The 22,829-nt window shown below is 43.0% G+C and overlaps 1 protein-coding gene across 1 annotated transcript in view; it reads left to right on the top strand.

Moving 5' to 3' along the window:
• Nucleotides 1-22,829, top strand: part of ATRN (attractin) — a 144,296-nt gene that overhangs the window by 65,034 nt on the left and 56,433 nt on the right. The window contains 4 exon segments of the mRNA XM_070756719.1: nt 2,097-2,149; nt 5,634-5,728; nt 7,541-7,619; nt 9,191-9,348. Of these exon segments, the coding sequence (XP_070612820.1) occupies nt 2,097-2,149; nt 5,634-5,728; nt 7,541-7,619; nt 9,191-9,348 (385 nt within the window).

Raw genomic sequence — 22,829 nt, 5'->3', positions numbered from 1 at the left:
AACTATAGCTAAAAACCCATTCATTTAAAAAACAGTCCATTTACTCAATCATACCCACACATAACATTAATGGTCAGAACGGGGGGGGGGCATATACTAGTAGCCCCACGCCTGGCGACATAGAATCTCCGGAGGGAGTTGATTCCAGAGGGCTGGAGCCACCACAAAGAAGCCTCTTCCTCTAGACTCAGGGCGGCTTACAACATGTTAGCAATAGCACTTTTTAATAACAGAGCCAGCCTATTGCCCCCACAATCCGGGTCCCCATTTTTCCCACCTCGGAAGGATGGAAGGCTGAGTCAACCATGAGCCGGTGATGAGATTTGAACTGCTGACCTGCAGATCTAGCAGTCAGCTTTAGTGGCCTATATATTTGATTATACATATATAAAATATAGGTATAAATATTTATAAATAAATAAATATAAATATGACACCCCACTCATTTTCCTCCCCACTTTTCAATCAAAGAAAGCAGACCAGGCCCAGAGCATTGGGTGTATCTAGTTTAATCATAATTTTTTAAAAAAGGACTCGGAGTGACATGCTCCTAGCAGTCTTCCAATATTTGAAGGGCTGTCGCAGAGGGTTATTTAATCCACTTTATAGCTTCAGCTACACTTAGAAGAAATTGCATTTTTTTCATATCCATAGGACACCTCCTAAAATGCAAGGGGACAGGGTGGATGAGCTGTGGCTGTTAAGATAGAGCAGTCGTTGTGCCCGCCATAAAACTGCTGCCAAGGGAACTAGCTATGTTTAGCCTAATGAAGAGAAGGAGTGATGTGATAGCATGTCTTCCAATATTTGAGGGGCTGCTGCAAAGGAGAGGGAGGGCGAGCTCTTCCTCAAAGCTCCTGAAGGCAGGACAAAGAGCACCGGATGGAAACTAAACAAGGAGAGAAGCAACCTTTCCTAATTATCAAATCTAGCAAGGTCTTATCCCTTGGCCAGAGTCCCAGCCAGAAGATAAGCACAGCAATAATTACCAGTCGAAGCAAGATTTATTTATTTTATTTTATTTTATTTTATTTTATATTTTATTTTATTTTATTTTATTTTATTTTATTTTATTTTATTTTATTTTATTTTATTTTATTTTATTTTATTTTATTTTATTTTATTTTATTTTATTTTATTTTATTTTATTTTATTTTATTTTATTTTATTTTATTTTATTTTATTTTATTTAATTATTTAATTAATTAATTAATTAATTAATTAATTAATTAATTAATTCATTTATTTATTGGATTTGTATGCCGCCCGTCTCCGGAGACTCGGGGCGGCTAACAGCAATAATAAAACAATGTACAATAATAATCCAATAAATACTAAAAACGATTACAAACCCATTAATATAAAAACCCAAACATACATACAGACATACCATACATGAAATTGTAAAGGCCCAGGGGGAAAGAGCATCTCAATTCCCCCATGCCTGGCGGCAGAGGTGGGTTTTAAGTAGCTTACGAAAGGCAAGGAGGGTGGGGGCAATTCTAATCTCTGGAGGGAGTTGGTTCCAGAGGGCCGGGGCCGCCACAGAGAAGGCTCTTCCCCTGGGTCCCGCCAAACGACATTGTTTGGTCGACGGGATCCGGAGACGGCCAACTCTGTGGGACCTAACCGGTCGCTGGGATTCGTGCGGTAGCAGGCAGTTCCGGAGGTAGTCTGGTCCAAAGCCATGTAGGGCTTTAAAGGTCATGACCAACACTTTGAATTGTGACCGGAAACCAACACGGAGTGTTGAGGAAACATGGGCGAATCTTGGAAGCCCCATGATGGCTCTCGCGACTGCGTTCTGCACGATTTGAAGTTTCCGAACACTTTTCAAAGGTAGCCCCATGTAGAGAGCGTTGCAGTAGTCGAACCTCGAGGTGATGAGGACATGAGCGACTGTGAGCAGTGAGTCCCGGTCCAAATAGGGCCGCAACTGGTGCACCAGGCAAACCTGGGCAAACGCCCCCCTCGTCACAGCCGAAAGATGGTGTTTGTTCCTGGGAAGTACAAATCAAGCAGAGAGATAAAAGTTTCGTGTTCAGGAAAGAATGATGACCAGAGTCCAATTCTTTTAATGCTTTTTCTTCCTCCAGGTGTGAAGTCGAGAATCGATACCAGGGTAACCCTCTCAAAGGAACCTGCTACTGTGAGTGGAAATTACATTCCTTTGGCCTGTTCGGGATTTATAGATCAAGTGATCTAGCAGCAGAACAGTCAAGAGGCAGGAAGGGACGTGGCTTTGTGGCTGTTTTAAATTTTCTCTCTCTCTCTGTGTGTCTGTCCCTCTCTCCCTCCCTCTCTCTCTCTCTCTCTCTGTCTCTCTGTCTCTCTCTCTCTCTCTGTGTCTCTCTCTTTGTCTCTCTGTCTCTCTCTCTCTGTGTCTCTCTCTCTGTCTCTCTGTCCCTCCCTTTCTCCCTCTCTCTCTTTCTCTCACTTGCTTTTTGTCAAAGTCACAGCTAAGGTGACTCTGCCCGTTCCTTTTATCCTCCCTCCTTCCACCACTTACTTTCAGCCGAAATAAGGGGATTATTGTTTTTATTCTGGGCATGTTGGGTTTTTATTTTTTTGTAGAATAGCACTCAGTCACTGAGAGGGAGTGGGCGGCCATATAAATTTTTATAGATCGATAGATATGATAGAAGAGAGAGAGAGAGAGAGAGCAAGACAAATTACATACATAGATCTTTAGAGAGAGAGAGAGAGAGAGAGAGAGAGAGAGATGATAGATAGATAGATAGATAGATAGATAGATAGATAGATAGATAGATAGATAGATAGACAGACAGATAGATAGATAGAAAGATAGATAGATAGGTATACAGAATAGATATACAGGATAGATAGATAGATAGATAGATATTTAAATGGAGGGAGGGAGATTTAGATGGATAGATATCTATTTAGATAGATATTTAGATGGATGGCTAGATATTTAAATAGATATTTAGAAAGATATTTAGATGGATGGATAGATGGATAGATATTTAGATGGATAGATAGCTATTTAGATAAGTATTTGGATGGATAGATGGATATATACTTAAATAAACAGACAGATAGATATTTAGGTAGATATTTAGATGGATGGATGGCTAGATGGAGAGATATTTAGATGGATAGATAGCTATTTAGATAGATATTTGGATGGATATTTGGATATATAATTGAATAGACAGACAGATATTTAAATAGATATTTGGACCGACGGACAGATGGACAGACAGGCAGAAAGACAGATAAATGGATTATGGGTGGATATCTAGAGAGAAATTTAGAGAGATAGAGAGATAAGAATAGGACAGAACAAAGAGAATATAATTATTTATTGGCCAAGTGTGATTGGACACACAAGGAATTTGTCTTTGGGGCAGATGCTCTCATAAAAGAAAAAGAGACATTTGTCAAGAATCATGAGACGCAACACTTAACGATTGTCATAGGGTCAAAGGAGCAATCAGGAAATAATATTAATATAAATTTTAAGGATACAAGCAACAAGTTACAGTAATACAGTCGTAAGTGGGAGGAAATGGGTGATAGGAATGATGAGAAGGTATATATAACTAAAATGGAAAAAATGTTGAATCATTGAATATAGAACTGGATTGTTTCAATTAAACTAGCGATACTGTAAAGTGTAAATATATTTGGAAATGAAATAGCTGTAAAAGTGGCTAGTTTTTACTTGGTTTTGTAGTTTATGATTTTTAAAAAATGTCTTGTTTATATGTTGTTTTTAACTAAAAATCCCAAATCAAGATTATTATTTTTTTAAAAAAAAGTAAAGCAGACCAACCCATTCCCCCTTAATGGCGATATCCAGAGTTTTGTTTGCCCGGCCATCCTTTCGTTCCCCCCGTTTAATCTCAACCATGCGCGTCAAACCCAATTTCCTGCGATCAAACGACACATTAAAAACCAATTAGAGGCTCAAATGGAAAGAGAACGCCAGATATAAATGGAATTATTATTATTATTATTATTTTTTAAAAAAATGCTTGCTGGAGAAATTAAATGCTCGCGAAAACAAACTTGTCTTCAGGAGAGGGTGAGAAATCCTAGAGATCTAGGGGCTGGGCTCCATCCTTAATCGGCATTCTCTCTGTGTCTCGGATAGCGTCAGCCCGTGAAAAGAGATTAAACACGGTCCTTCGCGTTGCTAGATTGTTGAAAGCTGTTTTTTCTGTCGCTTGCTTCTAACTAAACAGAGCGGAAGTGGCCCCATTTGTTGTGAGGTTTGCCCCATGTTACAATCTTTCTTGCTGCGGTTGTTAAATGGATCATTGCATTTTTAAAAAAAAATATTTATTTATTTATTTATTTATCATTCATTCATTCATTCATTCATTCATTCATTTATTTATTTATTTATTTATTTATTTATTGGATTTGTATGCCGCCCCTCTCCGTAGACTCGGGGCGGCTAACAACAGTAATGAAAAACATCATATAAATCCAATACTAAAACAACTAAAAAACCCTTATTGTAAAACCAATCATACCTACAAACAAACATACCATGCATAAATTGTAAAGGCCTAGGGGGAAAGAATATAATAATAATAATAATAATAATAATAATAATAATAATAATAATAATTAATTAGATTTGTATGCCGCCCCTCTCTGAAGACTCGGGGCAGCTCACAACACGATAAAAACAGTATTATACAGTATTATATCTCAGTTCCCCCATGCCTGACGACAGAGGTGGGTTTTAAGGAGCTTGCGAAAGGGAAGGAGGGTGGGGGTAATTCTAATCTCCGGGGGAAGTTGGTTCCAGAGGGGCGGGGCCGCCACAGAGAAGGCTCTTCCCCTGGGCCCCGCCAAACGACATTGTTTTGTTGACGGGACCCGGAGAAGGCCCACTCTGTGGGACCTAACTGGTCGCTGGGATTCATGCGGCAGAAGGCCGCATGAAGTTAGTATCAAATTTGTTAAGTTAGTTAAGAAACAGGTCAACAGTAAAAAAAACCAAAACTTTTTTTTTTTACTGTTGACCTGTTTCTCTAATCATTTTTAAGCTGCCCTGAGTGACCGTGTAGTAGAGATGAGTGGCATTGACATTTAATAAATGAATAAATGAATATTAAGAATTGTAGTCCGCTTGCCTTCTGCTTGCTCTGGCTTGTATTGTATAGATCAGTGTTTCCCAACCTTGGCAACTTGAAGATATTTGGACTTCAACTCCCAGAATTCCCCAGCCAGCGAATGCCATAGGTTTGTCGTCACAGGTGTAGGTAGTCCTTGCAGGCATTTCATTTAGCAACCTTTCAAAGTTACACCGGTGCTGATTTAATTTCCTTTTTTCACGTGATGGTTGCAACGCCCCTGTGGTCACGTGATCAAAATCCAGGCGCTTGGCAACCGGCGGCCTCAGCCCCGTAGGGATCCGGCCATTCCTCTTTTTGCGACCTTCCGATAAGTGGAGTAGACAGCGAAGCCAGATTCCCTTAACAACCTTGCTACTCCTTTAACAACTGCAGTGGTTCGCTTAACAACTGGGCAAGAGAGATGGGGCGCCACACTCACTTAGCGACAGAAACCTGGGGCTCGGCTTGCCGTCGTGAGTCGCGGTCTCCTGCTCCAATGAATCTCCTAACCGCTCCTCTCGTTCTGCTTCCTCGTAGATACCCTCCTCATCGACTACCAGTTTACCTTCAGCCTCTCCCAAGAAGACGACCGCTATTACACCGCCATCAATTTCGTGGCCACACCCGAAGAGGTTGGTAAGATCCGTCAAGGGGGCATCGGGTTGTCCCTTTAAAAGGCCGCTCGCGTCCCCCAAAGTCAGTGTATCGTGTACGAGGGTCGCCCAGAATGTAATGCACCACATTTTTTTTTCTTCAACAACTATTTATTTTTTTAAATAATTTTTTAAATTAATTTTAAATGTTAAAACATACAAGCTGCATACATACAACATAAAAACAGTGTCCTGTGAAGGTGCACCCATCACCTGACAACATACATATATACCCTACCACCAATTGGAGGGTCTGTACTAACATCTTTAATATTCTTCTAAGCTGGAATCTGCGTTCTATTTACATATATAAATTACATAAATTTATTCTTTATGGCTAAATCACAAATTCTACCTGTCGTATAACCTCTCACCATTTCCCATCGTTCCATCAGTTTTTTCAATTTATTTTCATTATACATATTTATCTTTACCTCCATAATTTCAAAGCAAATGTGGTCCAACTATTTATCGAGTCTTCGGAGAGGGGCGGCATACAAATCTAAGTAATAAATAATAAATAAATAAATAAACACAATAAAACTTACTACATGTTTCTTCTACACTCCCTATTTTTTCCACGTAATCTCCGTCCCGTTCTATGGCCTTCCTCCCGCGAGACACAAGGGTGTGGATGCCCTGTCGGTACCACTCCTTGTTCTAGTCCCGAACCCATTTCTGCACTGTACGAACCGTCTTCTAATGGCCTCCCCCTCTGTGCCCAGCGACTAACCGTACTTCTGTCGACTGCAGATTCCCCATAAACTGCCCACAAACGTTGGTGAATGTTCCCAACAGTTTCTTTCCCCGCAGTGAGAAATTCAATGACGACACGCCGCTTGTAATGCACATCACTTACGGACGCTATTTCGAAACACTGCTGCAGCTGCACTATTGGTCTAAAAAAAGGCAAAATTTACACACGCACTGCTGACAATTCAAATAACGTAATATCTAAAGTTCAGCATGCATACCGTTACTGTAGCCTGAGAAAAAAAATATGGCGTATTGCTTACTAGGCGACCCTCGTAGAAATGTTGGACAACGAATTGAAGATGCTGGTTATTATTATTATTATTATTATTATTATTATTATTATTATTATTATTATTTATTAGATTTATTTATTCATTCATTTATTCATTCAGCTTGCCTCCAGATATTTTTAAGCAGATGTTGGATAACCATCTGTTTGAAATAGTATAGACCATGGGAAAACGAACAAACTCCATCAGAGAGCTTAATTATTGATAAAATATATAAATGTACTGAGATGGATGAAATGACAAATTCAATTAAGGGGACTGAAAGTAAGAAATCTAAACAAATTTGGGAAAAATGGCACGAATGGATTCGAAAGAAAGGCTGAAAACGTAACAATACAAAGCATCAGTATACAAAAGAAGGGTAATAATTACCTTAGGAAGTATGACTTTCATTACTCTTTTTCTTCCCAATGTATCTCTTTCTATATCAATTAGTAAAATTTATTTCTGATAATTAAATGTAAATATATAAAATATAAAGAAATGTATCAGAAAGGTAATAGAAATGGATTAAGATCTGTTAAAGTAGAACAAAACATGTGAGAAATACTGCTTTTACTCCTTATTCTTTTACTTCTTTCTTTTTTCTTTTCCTCTTTTTTATTTCTGGAAAACAATAAAGATACTTTACAAAAAAAAAGAGAAATAGTATAGGGTTTCCTGCTTAAGCAGGGGGTTGTTGTTGTTGTTATTATTATAAGTCTATTGCTTACTCCTCTTTCTTTCTTTATTTCCTTGAATCCAGCAAAACAGAGATCTGGACATGTTTATCAACGCTTCAAAAAACTTCAACCTCAACATCACTTGGTCAACAAGCTTTGCAGGTGAGAAGTGTTCCCCGATGCAGGTCGACCTCGACTTAACGACAGTTCATCTAGTGACCGTTCGAAGTTACAACGGCACTCAAAAAAAGTAACGTGGCTATTTTCCACGCTTAAAGACCACTGCAGCCTCTCCATGGTTACGCGATCAAAACTCAAGACACTTGGCAACCGATTCATAATTATGACGGTCGCAATGTCCCCTTTTTGCGACCTTCTGAATCGGGAAGCCCGATTCGCTTAACAACTGTGTAACTCATTTAACGACTCCGGTTTTTTGCAAAAATGCCGGCTGGCTGGAGAATTCTGGGAGTTGAAGTCCACAAGTCTTAAAAGTTTCAGGACCTCTGTTTTAAAGTAAGGATGGGCCACATAGGACCTCTTTATGACCTGTGGACTTCAACTCCCAGAATTCCTGAGCCACTCACGCTGGCTCAGAATTCTGGGAGTTGAAGTCCATAGGTCGTAAACGGGGCCATAGTTGCTCAACCTGCTTTGAAGTGGACATTTTCCACACTTAAGCGTGTGCAGTTTGATCCAGAAGGTTTCCCTGGTGGGTTTTCTGATCCAGGAATGTTCCTGCTAAAATTTAAACTGTCAGCTTTCTCTTAAGACCTAAAATCAAACAAACACACTGCCAACGGAGCAATTGAGAACCTGTTTAAAATGTCAAGATTTTTTACTGTTCCTGGCTGGAATATTGCTGGAGATCGGCACGCAAGGATCGCCTGTTGGGCCTACAGACTTAACAATCGTTAGTTTAGTGGCTGTTCGTGTAATGATAGTTAGAATGACATAGAAACATAGAAACATAGAAGACTGACGGCAGAAAAAGACCTCGTGGTCCATCTAGTCTGCCCTTATACTATTTCCTGTATTTTATCTTAGGATGGATCTATGTTTATCCCAGGCAGGTTTAAATTCAGTGACTGTGGATTTATCTACCATGTCTGCTGGAAGTTTGTTCCAAGGATCTACTCCTCTTTCAGTAAAATAATATTTTCTCATGTTCTTTTGACCTTTCCCCCAACTAACTTCAGATTGTGTCCCCTTGTTCTTGTGTTCACGTTCCTATTAAAAACACTTCCCTCCTGAACCTTATTTAACCCTTGAACATATTTAAATGTTTCAATCATGTCCCCCCTTTTCCTTCTGTCCTCCAGACTCTACAGATGGAGTCCATGAAGTCTTTCCTCAAACTAGCAATTGATGGGGAAGCCAGGCTCACTTAATCACCTTGTTGCTAACCGAACAGCTGCAGGAATTCACTTAACAACAGTGGCAAGAAAAATAATAAAATGGAGCAAAACTCATTTAACAAAGGAGTTTCACTTTAGCACCATAAATTTTGGCTTTAATTGTGGTCGTAGGTAGAGGACTAACGTGTAGATATTTTGGGCTTTCTCCAGATAACGGTTCTGATTGCTCACTCCCCAGTCTTGAACAGGTCCAAAGACAGGCTACGAAAATGGTGGAAGGTCTTCAGCATAAAACTGATCAGAAAAGACTGTCCTGATATTAGTGTCCTTTGTAATTTCCTTTTTTTTCCCTTTTAAATTTAAATTTCTCACAAGCTGGTACACAAGCCGGAGAGGAGATTCCAGTGGTTTCCAAGAGTCAAGTCAAGGAATACAAGGACAGCTTCTCCAACGAGAAATTTGATTTCCGCAACAACCCCAACATCACTTTCTTCGTCTACGTCAGCAACTTCACCTGGCCCATAAAAATTCAGGTGAGAAACTTCCTAATGTTTATTTCATTGTCGTCGGGTCGCTGGACGTTTCAGACCGGATTTGGGTGTTTTCATTTCACCTCTCGAGTCCTTCCCAAGGACGTGGGTTAGGAAAAGGTTGTGGCGTGTGACTTTGTTAAAGATGGATGGTGTTAAAGGCTGGATGGAAGCTGTTCAGGGTAATACTGCCTTTTGTGATTACAGTGATACCTCTACCTACAAATGCCTCTACTTACAAACTTTTCTAGATATGAACTGGGTGTTCAAGATTTTTTTGCCTCTTCTCAAGAAACATTTTCCACTTTTAAACCCGAGCGTCCAAAACTGTAACCAGAAAAGGCGGGGAGAAGCCTCTGTGGGGCCTCTCTAGGAATCTCCTGGGAGGAAACAGGGCCGGAAAAGGCGGGGAGAAGCCTCTGTGGGGCCTCTCTAGGAATCTCCTGGGAGGAAACAGGGCCGGAAAAGGCAGGGAGAAGCCTCTGTGGGGCCTCTCTAGGAATCTCCTGGGAGGAAACAGGGCTGAAAAAGGCAGGGAGAAGCCTCCATGGGGCCTCTCTAGGAATCTCCCTGGAGGAAACAGGGCTGGAAAAGGCAGGGAGAAACCTCCATGGGGCCTCTCTAGGAATCTCTTGGGAGGAAACAGAGCCAGAAAAGGCAGGGAGAAGCCTATGTGGGGGCTCTCTAGGAATCTCCTGGGAGGAAACAGGGCTGGAAAAGGCAGGGTGAAGCCTCCGTGGGGCCTCTCTAGGAATCTCCTGGGAGGGAACAGGACTGCCACCCTCCCTGTGGTTTCCCCAGTCGCACGCCTTATTTGCTTTTACATTGATTCCTATGGGGAAAATTGCTTCTTCTTACAAACTTTTCTACTTAAGAACCTGGTCAGGGAACGAATTAAGTTCATAAGTAGAGGGACCCCTGTATTATTGTTGTGGTTCCTCGAACCGTCAGCCAGACTTTCCAGACAGGGTTTGGTATTTTTGTCTGCCTATCGAATCTTTCCGTAGGACCTGGGATAGGGGGATGCGGACGTGTTAAAGGTCATAGGTCGTGAGCTGTTCCAAGTGGAGGCTGAGGATTTTGTCAATGCTGGTGGTGTTCATGGCTGCCCATCTTACTAACAGTAACTGGGTGGTGCATAAAGTTCTGTATAAAAGTCTATAAAGATCCTCCGTCATCCAGGTCACGGCTGTCCCAAAGGTCCGTTTTCAAGAGGCCGTCGGACTTTCTGTTCTTTTCTTTGAAGACATTTCGCTTCTCATCCAAGATGCTTCCTCGGCTCTGACAGGATAATGGGGAATAGAAGGAGTTGATGCTGGTCCTTTGCATCCCTTTAAGCGGATCGTTGAAGCACTTGGAGGTTTATCTGTGTCCTCGGGGTCACCTGGCACCTTAAACGGTCCCTAAACAAAGGGAGGTCAGTGGAGGACCCCATGTAATTTCATCATTTCGATCAGGGTCCAGTGTTTTTCCAAGCCGTCTTCCCTCTTAGTTCGCCTCCCGGTCTGCCCAACTAAACAATGTCGCTTGGCGGGACCCAGGGGAAGAGCCTTCTCTGTGGTGGCCCCGACCCTCTGGAACCAACTCCCCCCAGAGATTAGAATTGCTCCCACCCTCCTTGCTTTTCGTAAGCTTCTTAAAACCCACCTCTGCCATCAGGCATGGGGGAACTTAGATACTCTTTCCCCTAGGCCTTTACAATTCTATGCATGGTATGTATGTATGTCTGTTGGTTTTACAATAGGGGCTTTTAACTGTTTATATTGGATTGTCATATGCTGTTTACTACTGTTGTTAGCCGCCCTGAGTCTACGGAGAGGGGCGGCATACAAATCCAATCCAATGCAATCAAATCCAATCAGTGTGGCTGGCTGAGGAATTGACCCCCTCGGAGAGGGTCTGCAACTTGGACATCCTCCTTGATCCACAGCTGAGCTTAGAACACCATCTCTCGGCTGTGGCGAGGGGGGACGTTTGCACAGGTTCGCCTGGTGTGGCCCTGCTTGGAGACGGAGCCCCTCCTGAGAGTCGCTCATGCCCTCATCACCTCGAGGATCGATCGCTGCAATGCTCTCTACGTGGGGCTACCTTTGAAGAACGTTCGGAGACCGCCGCTAGTCCACAATGCAGCCGCGAGAGCTGTCCTGGGCTTACCAAGGTTTGCCCCTGTATTTACATCACTCCGTGCACTGCATTGGCTACCAGTTGGTCTCGGACCGCAATTCCAAGTGTTGCTCGTTACATGGCTTAGGACCAGGTTACTTACCGCAGTGTTTCCCAACCTTGGCAACTTGAAGATATTTGGACTTCAACTCCCAGAATTCCCCAGCCAGCGAATGCTGGCTGGGGAATTCTGGGAGTTGAAGTCCAAATATCTTCAAGTTGCCAAGGTTGGGAAACACTGAGTTACAGGACCATCACCAGCCTCATGTATCAACAGTGACTGGTCAGAGTGCCAAGCAATGTTGTCTGGTGGACCCTAGGGGAAGGGCCTTCTCTGGAAGCCCACTGGAACCAGCTCCCCCGGAGATTCGCACTGCCCCCAGTCCCCTGGTTTTCCAGAAGGCCTTAAAAACTCAACCTTTGCCAACAGGCCTGGGACCGTTGGACTCTCTGCTCCAAGTGTCAGTATGACTGCAACGTGAATGAGTGTGGTTACATAGTTTTATGACTTGGGGTTTTTTTTAGATTAGTTTTATAATTGGGCTTTAGAATAGTTTTTGCATTGCTTTTATATGAGCCGAGGTGGCGCAGCAGGTAGAGTGCAGTACTGCAGGCCGCTAAAAAGGTGACTGCTAGATCGACAGTTTAGCGGTTCAAATCTCACCACTGGCTCAAGGTTGACTCAGCCTTCCATCCTTCCGAGGTGGGTCAAATGAGGACCTGGATTGTGGAGGGCAATAGGCTGGCTCTGTTATTAAAAAGTGCTATTGCCAACATGTTGTAAGCTGCCCTGAGTCTAAGGAGAAGGGCAGCATAAAAAATTGAATGAATGAATGAATGAATAAATATGTTGTGAGCCGCTCTGAGTCTTCGGAGAAGGGTGGCAGAGAAGTCCAATTAATAAGTCCAATTAATACATTCTGAGAGTTGAAGTCCACAAATCTTAAAAGCTGCCAAGTTTGGAAACTCCTGGAAAAATATGGTTGCCGAGGAAGTTTTGGTACAAATCAACTTTTCCCAGTCAGATAACTCAGCACAACGAGATATCCCAGATCATTTTATTACAGGAATTCTCACAATAACTCACAGTTATGATGCTTCTGCAATATAATCTTTCCCATTGTGCCTTTTTACTGCCTACAGTACTCAGATAATGGCGGATCTGAATGTCACATAGGATTTTTAAGAAAACTTTTTTTTATTTTAACTCTTCGGTGCTGATGGAAACGTTCCGTGTCGTGAAGAACAGTTTGTTGGTGCAGGCTGGAGCCTTAACACAGCCCTGGAATAAACATTTCATTTTTTTCCTTTGTGTAACCCCCCCCCTCCTCCCCTTCCTCCCCCCTCTTCCTCTGTCGTCCTCTTTGTGTCCAATTTCAGATTGCGTTCAGCTACCATCCCATTCCCAACCCATTCGCATCACTCGGCCAATATCTGTCCGGTTTGATGCCCAGGAGATGGCTGGGATACAGCACGACGAGACAGGCTAAAAAAGTGGCATGAAGGACGGGATTCCTTGACTGGAGGCCATTGTCTGGTTCCTCTTGCCAATTTAGGGCAAAGCTCCGTGGCTTAGCTTCCCAACTTTAGCGAGTAGAATTAGAACGAGAATGTCAGAGTTCCAAACAGCATCCAAAATTAAATCAGAGTCCGGGCCTGTTCTGCCGGGCTCTCTGGTAGACTCCTCCCCAAAATTCACAGGTACAAATTTCGGACACACACACGTTTGAAAATTCAAAACAATGTTCTTTATAATGAAAATGCACTTAAACCAAGCCCTCTTTTGGGATAGCAAAGAGCCCTGGTCTCCAAACAAACTGGTCATTTGTACAAGTCCCTTATCAGTTCTGAGATATTTAGCTTGCAGCTGTGAGGCAATTCACAGTCCTTCTTCTTTCACAAAGTGAAACACACTTTGCCCTGGTTTAGTTTCAAAGCGGGGGAAAATCAGCACACAAAGGTCAAAGTCAGTAAAGCAGTCACGAAACACAATGATCAGATAATCCTCTACAATGGCCAAACCCACAGGCTGCTCTTTATAGCAGCCTCACTAATGACCACAGCCCCACCCAACCACAGGTGGCCTCATGTTCTTTGATAATAATCTCTCAGTTGTTGCTGCCTATGCATCGCTCTCCGCATGCCTGGCTGTATCATTAACTCTTGTTCTGAATCCAAGGAGGAGCTAGAGAATTGATCTCCTTCTGAGCTGTCTGCCCCACTCTCCTCCCTGTCACTCATGTCTTCTTGGTCTGAGGAGCCTTCATCATCAGATTCCACCGGGGGGGGGGGGGGGGAAACAGGCCTGCAGCAAGATTTCTACAATCCCACGTGTTCCGTCACAGACCACATGGCAAGAAATGTTTTCACAACAAAGCACCAGTGGAGAAGTGGCCAACCCACGCCACTCTTCCCCTTCAGTTTCTGGACATGTCCAGTCAAAACTTCACTTTGATTGACTGACTGAGGTCACCAGGCAAGATTCATTGACTCACCATGGTCCGATTGGTTCTCCCAGTGAAGAACAAATGTCAATTAATTTTACATATTTTCTATGATGGATATACCACCCAATGGTTTGGTCACCACGTCTGCTAAATTATCCTCCGAAGAACAATGACATAAATTAATCATTTTTTTTTCACAGCTTCTCTGACATTACAATACTTAGTTTACTTCTGTTTTTCTCTCTGTCACCTGTTGCCATTTTAATACAGGCCGCATTATCCTCAAATACCACTACTGCTCCATTTACGTTTACATTTAAAGCTTGTAACCACTGTATTCATTTCAGAACAGAACTCAGACAATACAATAAACTCTGCTTCTGCAGTTGTAACATCAACCGTTGTTTGTTTTTTGGACTTCCAACCAATTAAAGCCCCTGCAAACATTATTACAAGCCCAGAAGTAGATTTTCTGGGGTTTACATCATTTGCACAATCGCTATCCACACAGCATTTTAATTTTAATTCTTCAGTGACCTGTATTTGAAGACCCCAATTCACAGTTCCCTTCAAATATCCGAGAATCCTTTTCATACCCACCCAATGTAATTTTGTAGGTGCAGCAGTAAAGTGACTTAGAATGATAACTGCACAAGCATCGTTTGGTCTAGACCACTGTGACAGATATAAGAGACTCCCTATTGCTGAGTGATATGTCTCCTTATCACACATTTCACTTTTGTCCTCACTCAATTAATTAATTTATTAATTTATTATTTATTAATTAGATTTGTATGCTGCCCCTCTCCGTAAAAATCACCACTCCATAACCTGTCAACTTATGCTTAGCAAAATTAAACCAGAAGCTTCACAAACGACTGCATTTTGCTGATTGAAATAAACCTGGAGACCTCACCTACAAAAAGATATTGACAAAATTGAACGGGTCCAAAGACTGGCTACAAGAATTTCTTTCTTTCTTTCTTTCTTTCTTTCTTTCTTTCTTTCTTTCTTTCTTTCTTTCTTTCTTTCTTTCTTTCTTTCTTTCTTTCTTTCTTTCTTTCTTTCTTTCTTTCTTTCTTTCTTTCTTTCTTTCTTTCTTTCTGCCTGCCTGCCTGCCTGCCTGCCTGCCTGCCTGCCTGCCTGCCTGCCTTCCTTCCTTCCTTCCTTCCTTCCTTCCTTCCTTCCTTCCTTCCTTCCTTCCTTTCTTCCTTTCTTTCTTGAATTTGTATGCCGCCCCTCTCCGGGGACTCGGAGCGGCTAACAGCAACAATAAAACAGTGTACAATAGTAATCTAATATTAAAAAACGATTAAAACCCATTAATATAAAAACCAAACATACAGACATACCATGCATAGAATTGTAAAGGCCTAGAGGGAAGAGGATCTCAATTCCCCCATGCCTGACGGCAGAGGTGGGTTTTAAGTAGCTTGCGAAAGGCAAGGAGGGTGGGGGCAATTCTAATCTTTGGGGGGAGTTGGTTCCAGAGGGCCGGGGCCGCCACAGAGAAGGCTCTTCCCCTGGGCCCCCCAAAGCGACATTGTTTAGTCGACGGGAAGGTCTTAAGCATAAAACTTATCAAGAAAGACTTCATGAACTCCATCTGTGTAGTCTGGAGCAGAGGTCTTCAAACTTGGCAACTTTAAGACTGTGCTGGCTGGAGAATTCTGGGATTGAAGTCCTCAAGTCTTAAAGTTGCCAAGTTTGGGGACCCCTGGTCTGGAGGACAGAAGGGAAAAGGGGGGACATGATCGAAACATTTAAATATGTTAAAGGGTTAAATAAGGTTCAGGAGGGAAGTGTTTTTAATAGGAAAGTGAACCCAAGAACAAGGGGACACAATCTAAAGTTAGTTGGGGGAAAGATCAAAAGCAACATGAGAAAATATTATTTTACTGAAAGAGTAGTAGATGCTTGGAACAAACTTCCAGCAGACGTGGTTGGTCAATCCACAGTCACTGAATGTAAACATGCCTGGGATAAACATAGATCCATCCTAAGATAAAACACAGGAAATAGTATAAGGGCAGACTAGATGGACCAGGAGGTCTTTTTCTGCCATCAATATATTTCTATGTTTCTAAGTGTGGCCTTACCAAGGCCTTGTAAAGTGGTATTAACACTTTGCGTGTTCACAAGAGACCATAAACTCCCCAAAGCACCTAATCCTCCACGTTTGCATTGGAAATAGTGTTTTTCAAAGGTAGAAAAACTCTCGCAGCTGCGGCTTCCTATCTAACACAGAACAGGAATGCAATAATCTTGAAATCATTTTGGGCTGGAGTTGTGCATTTCTGTTTACAGATGTGTTTCCTTAAATGTTTTATTCATCAGTCTAAAAAAAAAATCCTTAACAGATGCTCTCTTTTTGTATCTGTGTGGGAGGGGCAGGGCAGGGGAGATGGAAAGAAAAGCAATAAAAAGATTTTTAGGAGCCATTATTTGAATTTTTAAAAAGCGATTATATTAGCATGCCGGATGTTTGGGTCTTATCAACATGATTGTTAGGGGAATATAGATTAAGCTGCCAGGCCCACCACTATGGTTATAATCTGCCTGCCTTCCTGCCTTCCGCTCTCTTTATCCATCCTTCCTTCCTTCCTTCCTTCCTTCCTTCCTTCCTTCCTTCCTTCCTTCCTTCCTTCCTTCCCCTCCCTCCCTCCCTCTTTTTCCTTCCTTCCTTCCCCTCCCTCCCTCCCTCTTTTTCCTTCCTTCCTTCCTTCCTTCCTTCCTTCCCCTCCCTCCCTCCCTCTTTTTCCTTCCTTCCTTCCTTCCTTCCTTCCTTCCTTCCTTCCTTCTCCTCCCTCTCTTCCCTCTCTTTCTTTCCTCCCTCCCTCCCTCTTTTTCCTCCCTTCCTCCCTCCCTCCCTTCCTTCTCCTCCCTCTCTTCCTTCTATTTCTTTCCTCCCTTCCTCCCTCTTTTTCCTTCCTTCCTTCCTTTCTTCTCCTCCCTCCCTGCCTCCCTCCTTCCCTCCCTCTTTTTCCTTCCTCCCTCCCTCCCTTCCTTCTCCTCCTTCTCTTCCCTCTCTTTCTTTCCTCCCTTCCTCCCTCTTTTTCCTTCCTTCCTTCCTCCCTTCCTCCCTCCCTTCCTTCCTTCTCCTCCCTCTCTTCCCTCTCTTTCTTTCCTCCCTTCCTCCCTCTTTTTCCTCCCTCCCTCCCTTCCTTCCTTCTCCTCCCTCTCTTCCCTCTCTTTCTTTCCTCCCTTCCTCCCTCTTTTTCCTTCCTTCCTTCCTTCTCCTCCCTCCCTGCCTCCCTCCTCCCCTCCCTCTTTTTCCTCCCTCCCTCCCATCCTTCCTTCCTTCCTTCTCCTCCTTCTCTTCCCTCTCTTTCTTTCCTCCCTTCCTCCCTCTTTTTCCTTCCTTCCTCCCTCCCTCCCTTCCTTCTCCTCCCTCTCTTCCCTCTCTTTCTTTCCTCCCTTCCTCCCTCTTTCCCCTCCCTCCCTCCCCTCCCTAGATCTCCCCCCTCCCTCCCCTCTTTTTCCTTCCTTCTCTAACACCTTCTCTAAAATTGTATTGAACCGAGCCATAATTTTAAAAAATCAAACGTATGGAAATCTGCAGCAACATAACAACATACTTAGATTAAAGTTAATCAGAAAACTAGATAGGTTTCTTGGGGGACGAGAGAAATGCAGTTAAAATGGGCGTACGAGCTCAGTAAAATGCTTCCTCCTTTCTCCGCTTTGCCTCCCAATCTTGGTTATTTAAGGTCAGCGGGAAACTTGCATTGATGCCTGGCCTTGACTCCGATTCAAATGCTGGTGCCCGGCCTCCTTTGGCCTCCTGTTTATTTTGCCTGCTTTCAATTATGTTTTATGATGGCTTAAAGTCATCGAAAAGGGATAGATTCACCATCTTCATCTGTCTGGTTTAGCTTCCCCCCCCCCCCTGGACTCCTTTTCTTAGCTTTTTTTTTTTTAGGAAGTTTGTAGCCTCTAAATTCCCTTTTTGTGCTCCTAATATTTCTTTCCCCGCCAATGCCGAGCTCTTTATATCATTTATTTATTTATTAGATTTGCATGCCGCCCCTCTCCGTAGACTCGGGACGACTCACAGCAATAATAAAAGACAATGTAAAAACAAATCTAATAATTTAAAAAACACTAAAACCCCCATTATTAAAAGTAAACATACACACAAACATACCTCTTCCTCCTCCTTCTTTGGAAGTTTGCTCCACTTGTCTTTAAAATCAGTTTTAAAAGGGCATTGGGATTGGTGCGCCTCCCGCCTCCTTTCATTTGAATAATTTAAACAGACAGATTTTATTCATTCATTCATTCATTCATTCATTCATTCATTCATTCATTCATTTATTAGATTTGTATGCCACCCCTTTCCGTAGACTTGGGGCAGCATACAAATTTATTTACACTTACTTACTTACTTACTTACTTACTTACTTACTTACTTACTTACTTACTTACTGGTACTTACTTACTTACTTACTTACTTACTTACTTACTTACTTACTTACTTACTTACTTACTTATTAGATTTGTATGCCATCCTTCTCCGTAGACTCGGGGCGGCTCACAGCCATAACAAAAACAATGTATAACAAATCTAATATTTAAAATATCTAAAAATCCCCTTATTTAAAAAGCAAGACATCCACACAAACATACCATGCATAAAATATATAGGCCTGGGGGAGATGTCTCAATTCCCCCATGCTTGATGGCAGAGGTGGGTTTTCAGGAGTTTGCGAAAGGCAAGGAGGGTGGGGGCAATCCTAATATCCGGGGGGAGCTGGTTCAAGAGGGTCGGGGCCACCACAGAGAAGGCTCTTCCCCTGGGTCCCGCCAGACGACATTGTTTAGTGGACGGGACGCGGAGAAGGCCAACTCTGTGGGACCTAATCGGTCGCTGGGATTCGTGCGGCAGAAGGCGGTCCCTGAGATAGTCTGGTCCGGTGCCATGAAGGGCTTTATAGGTCATAACCAACACTTTGAATTGTGACCGGAAACCGATCGGCAACCAATGCAGACTGCGGAGTGTTGGTGTGACATGGGCATATTTAGGGAAGCCCATGATTGCTCTCGCAGCTGCATTCTGCACGATCTGAAGTTTCCGAACACTCTTCAAGGGTAGCCCCATGTGGAGAGCATTACAGTAGTCGAGCCTCGAGGTGATGAGGGCATGAGTGACTGTGAGCAGTGAGTCCCGGTCCAGATAGGGCCACAACTGGTGCACCAGGCGAACCTGGGCAAACGCCCCCCTCGCCACAGCTGAAAGATGGTTCTCTAATGTGAGCTGTGGATCGAGGAGGACGCCCAAGTTGCGGACCCTCTCCGAGGGGGTCAATAATTCCCCCCCCCAGGGTGATGGACGGACAGATGGCATTGTCCTTGGGAGGCAAAACCCACAGCCACTCCGTCTTATCAGGGTTGAGTTTGAGTCTGTTATAAAGGGTTATAAAGGGATGGAGGAAGGACATCAATTCGATTGAGAAGCCAGCAAACCTGGCTACAGAAATCATTAAAAAAAAATAATAATATTTTTTTTTAGCGGGCGCAAACTCCGATGACCGCAGTCGCAGGTGTCTCATCGGTTTTATGTCAGAGATCCGTGGTGCCTTAAAGAGACGCGATCTCCATTTCAGACCGTGTTGTGATTTGGCCTGGATGAATTAAATTCATGCCACAAACAATTGGAGAACGGAGCTGCCGAAGTTCAACTCTGGGATTCAGTCTGTCAGATACGTTTTGCCTGATGATGCACATGCTTATCTTAGGGATGTCCTTTTGCCGAAAACGGGAACGTTTCGAATGATGTAATTAGCCCACTCAACAACAAGTTATTAAAAACGCACTCGGTAAACAGGATGTGCTTTAAAAAAAAAATTACTAGCATCCTTTGTCTGACAGATAATAGCGCCGTAATTATTTCCCTCTGATGTTTTATTTTGAGGAGGTGGGGGAAAAATAAAATCTTTTGTGTCGCCCGTCTTTCATATTGCTGAAATTATAGGCCGAGGTAGAAATAGCAGAGATCCTATTTATTTATTTGGCATAAAAGTGTCGCCTGCCCGCTTTAAACAAACTGAAAAAAAACTAAATATTGTTCTTTTAGTTTGTTCCAAGGATCTACTACTCTTTCAGTCAAATAATATTTTCTCATGTTGCTTTTGATCTTTCCCCCAACTAACCTCAGATTGTGTCCCCTTGTTCTTGTGTTCACTTTCCTGTTTTTAATAGGAACATTTTTCCAGGCTTGAGTTCTTAAATAGAAACATAGAAACATAGAAGACTGACGGCAGAAAAAGACCTCCTGGTCCATCTAGTCTTCCCTTATACTATTTCCTGTATTTTATCTTAGGATGGATATATGTTTATCCCAGGCATGTTTAAATTCAGTTACAGTGGATTTACCAACCACGTCTGCTGGAAGTTTGTTCCAAGCATCTACGACTCTTTCAGTAAAATAATATTTTATAATATCAGATAATCCTCCACAATGGCCAAACCCACAGGCTGCTCTTTATAGCAGCCTCACTAATGACCACAGCCCCACCCAACCACAGGTGGCCTCATTTTCTTTGATAATAATCTCTCAGTTGTTGCTGCCTATGCATCGCTCTCCGCATGCGTGGCTGTATCATTAACTCTTGTTCTGAATCCAAGGAGGAGCTGGATAATTGATCTCCTTCTGAGCTGTCTGCCCCACTCTCCTCCTCCCTGTCACTCATGTCTTCTTGGTCAGAGGAGCCTTCATCGGCAGATTCCTCCGGGAGCAAAACAGGCCTGCAGCATGTGGATGTCTCCCCCACATCCACAGTCCTTGGGGCAGGAGCTGGGCCAGAGCTAACCACAACACTGCACATGGTGTGCAGGCGTGCAGCAAGGAAGCGCAGATGCGCACGCATCACCATTTCTGCTACCGGAACGGTGATCCCAGGCATACCGGAGGCAGCTCGCCCCTGCTTTTAACCCTTGGGCTACCCTGAGAGTTGTTACTAACTTCTAGTTTTGTAATCACATCGCAGTCTTCTTGCTTTCGGGTGGGAATCTTGCTCAATTTACGTGTCCTAAAGTTCTCGGCTTGCCCCCCTCCCAAACCCTAAATAGTTGTCCGTTTGATCTCCGTTTCCCCCCTGGAAAAAAGGAGCTGCCTCTACCGAACGCTCTCTGCGGCAAATCCAGAAAGCCAGCCGAGCATCTCCGAATTAGTTTTAGAACTACCGCCGCCGCGCCAGCGTAAAGTAATATCACCGTAGGCAGAAGCCCCTCGGCAACAGTATTATCCGTGCGCGGAAGCGGAGGCCTATCCATCAAAAAGACAACGGCAATCAATCAAGGGCCCGTGGGAATATAAAACCCCCTTCTCCCCCACCGCTTATCACCCCAAACTAGACGTTGACCTGGTTCGGTAGCCATCTCCGCGGAGGATTCTCGCGGCGCAGCTCCAACAGGGAAATTACCCTCGGCGACAACCTTCTCCAGATTTCATCTCTGGCGTAATAGTAAAAAGTTTGAGGCTGTACGTTATTGCCTTGTTCTGCTGCGTTAAAAAAGTGCATTTCTGCTTTTTTTCCTCCTTTTACCTTTTCCTCTTCTATTTCTTTCCCCTCTGCTTTCCCACTCGTTTTGTTTTTCTTCGTATTATTATTATTATTATTATTATTATTATTATTATTATTATTATTATTATTATTATTATGTCAGTACAACACAGCAAACAAGATCACTATGCTGGATTTCGTATTTCATCACCAGTCGGGCGCTTCCCAAGCACCTAGGACTGCATGATGTAGCGGCGAATTATGTGTGCCGATCCCAGTAAAGCGGCCTTTTGCAATTGACAGATGGAGATTTTGTCAATTCCGATGGTTTTCAAATGTCCGCTGAGATCCTTTGGCCCTGCGCCCAGCGTGCCAAGGACCACTGGGACCACTTTCACTGGCTTATGCCAGAGTCGTTATTATTATTATTATTATTATTATCATCATCATCATCATCATTATTATTATTATTATTATTATTATTATTGAAACATAGAAGACTGAAGGCAGAAAAAGACCTCATGATCCATCTAGTCTGCCCTTATACTATTTTCTGTATTTTATCTTAGGATGGATCTATGTTTATCCCAGGCAGGTTTCAATTCAGTTCCTGTGGATTTACCAACCACGTCTGCTGGAAGTTTGTTCCAAGGATCTACTACTCTTTCAGTAAAATAATATTTTCTCATGTTGCTTTTGATCTTTCCCCCAACTAACTTCAGATTGTGTCCCCTTGTTCTTGGGTTCACTTTCCTATTGAAAACACTTCCCTCCTGGACCTTATTTAACCCTTTAACATATTTAAATGTTTCGATCATGTCCCCCCTTTTCCTTCTGTCCTCCAGACTCTACAGATTGAGTTCATTAAGTCTTTCCTGATACGTTTTATGCTTAAGACCTTCCACCATTCTTGTAGCCCGTCTTTGGACCCGTTCAATTTTGTCAATATCTTTTTGTAGGTGAGGTCTCCAGAACTGAACACAGGATTCCAAATGTGGTCTCACCAGCGCTCTATATAGCGGGATCACAATCTCCCTCTTCCTGCTTGTTATACCTCTGGCTATGCAGCCAAGCATCCTACAAGCAACCTTTTTTTCCTCAGGTGCCGAAAACTTGTGTGCATTGTTATTGTTTGTTATATTGTTGATCTGAGTTTAATCTTGGTGTTAATCTGTGCGGATTGGTGACAGGGAGAGGTTTTGATCCTTTGGGTCCCTTTTGGGCTTGTTGATGGTCTCATTTGCCCATTATGTAGATGTGCTTTATCTCTACATGCCTGTTGATGGCTGATTTGCCAGAGCACCAGGCTTCTAGCCATTCCTTCAGCATTTTTGGACTTGGCTTGGTCTAGGATGGTCTAGGGCAGTGT

This window comes from Erythrolamprus reginae, chromosome 7, assembly GCF_031021105.1.
Source record: "Erythrolamprus reginae isolate rEryReg1 chromosome 7, rEryReg1.hap1, whole genome shotgun sequence".
Lineage (NCBI taxonomy): Eukaryota > Metazoa > Chordata > Lepidosauria > Squamata > Dipsadidae > Erythrolamprus > Erythrolamprus reginae.
This window is presented reverse-complemented; position numbering and strand designations above follow the sequence as displayed.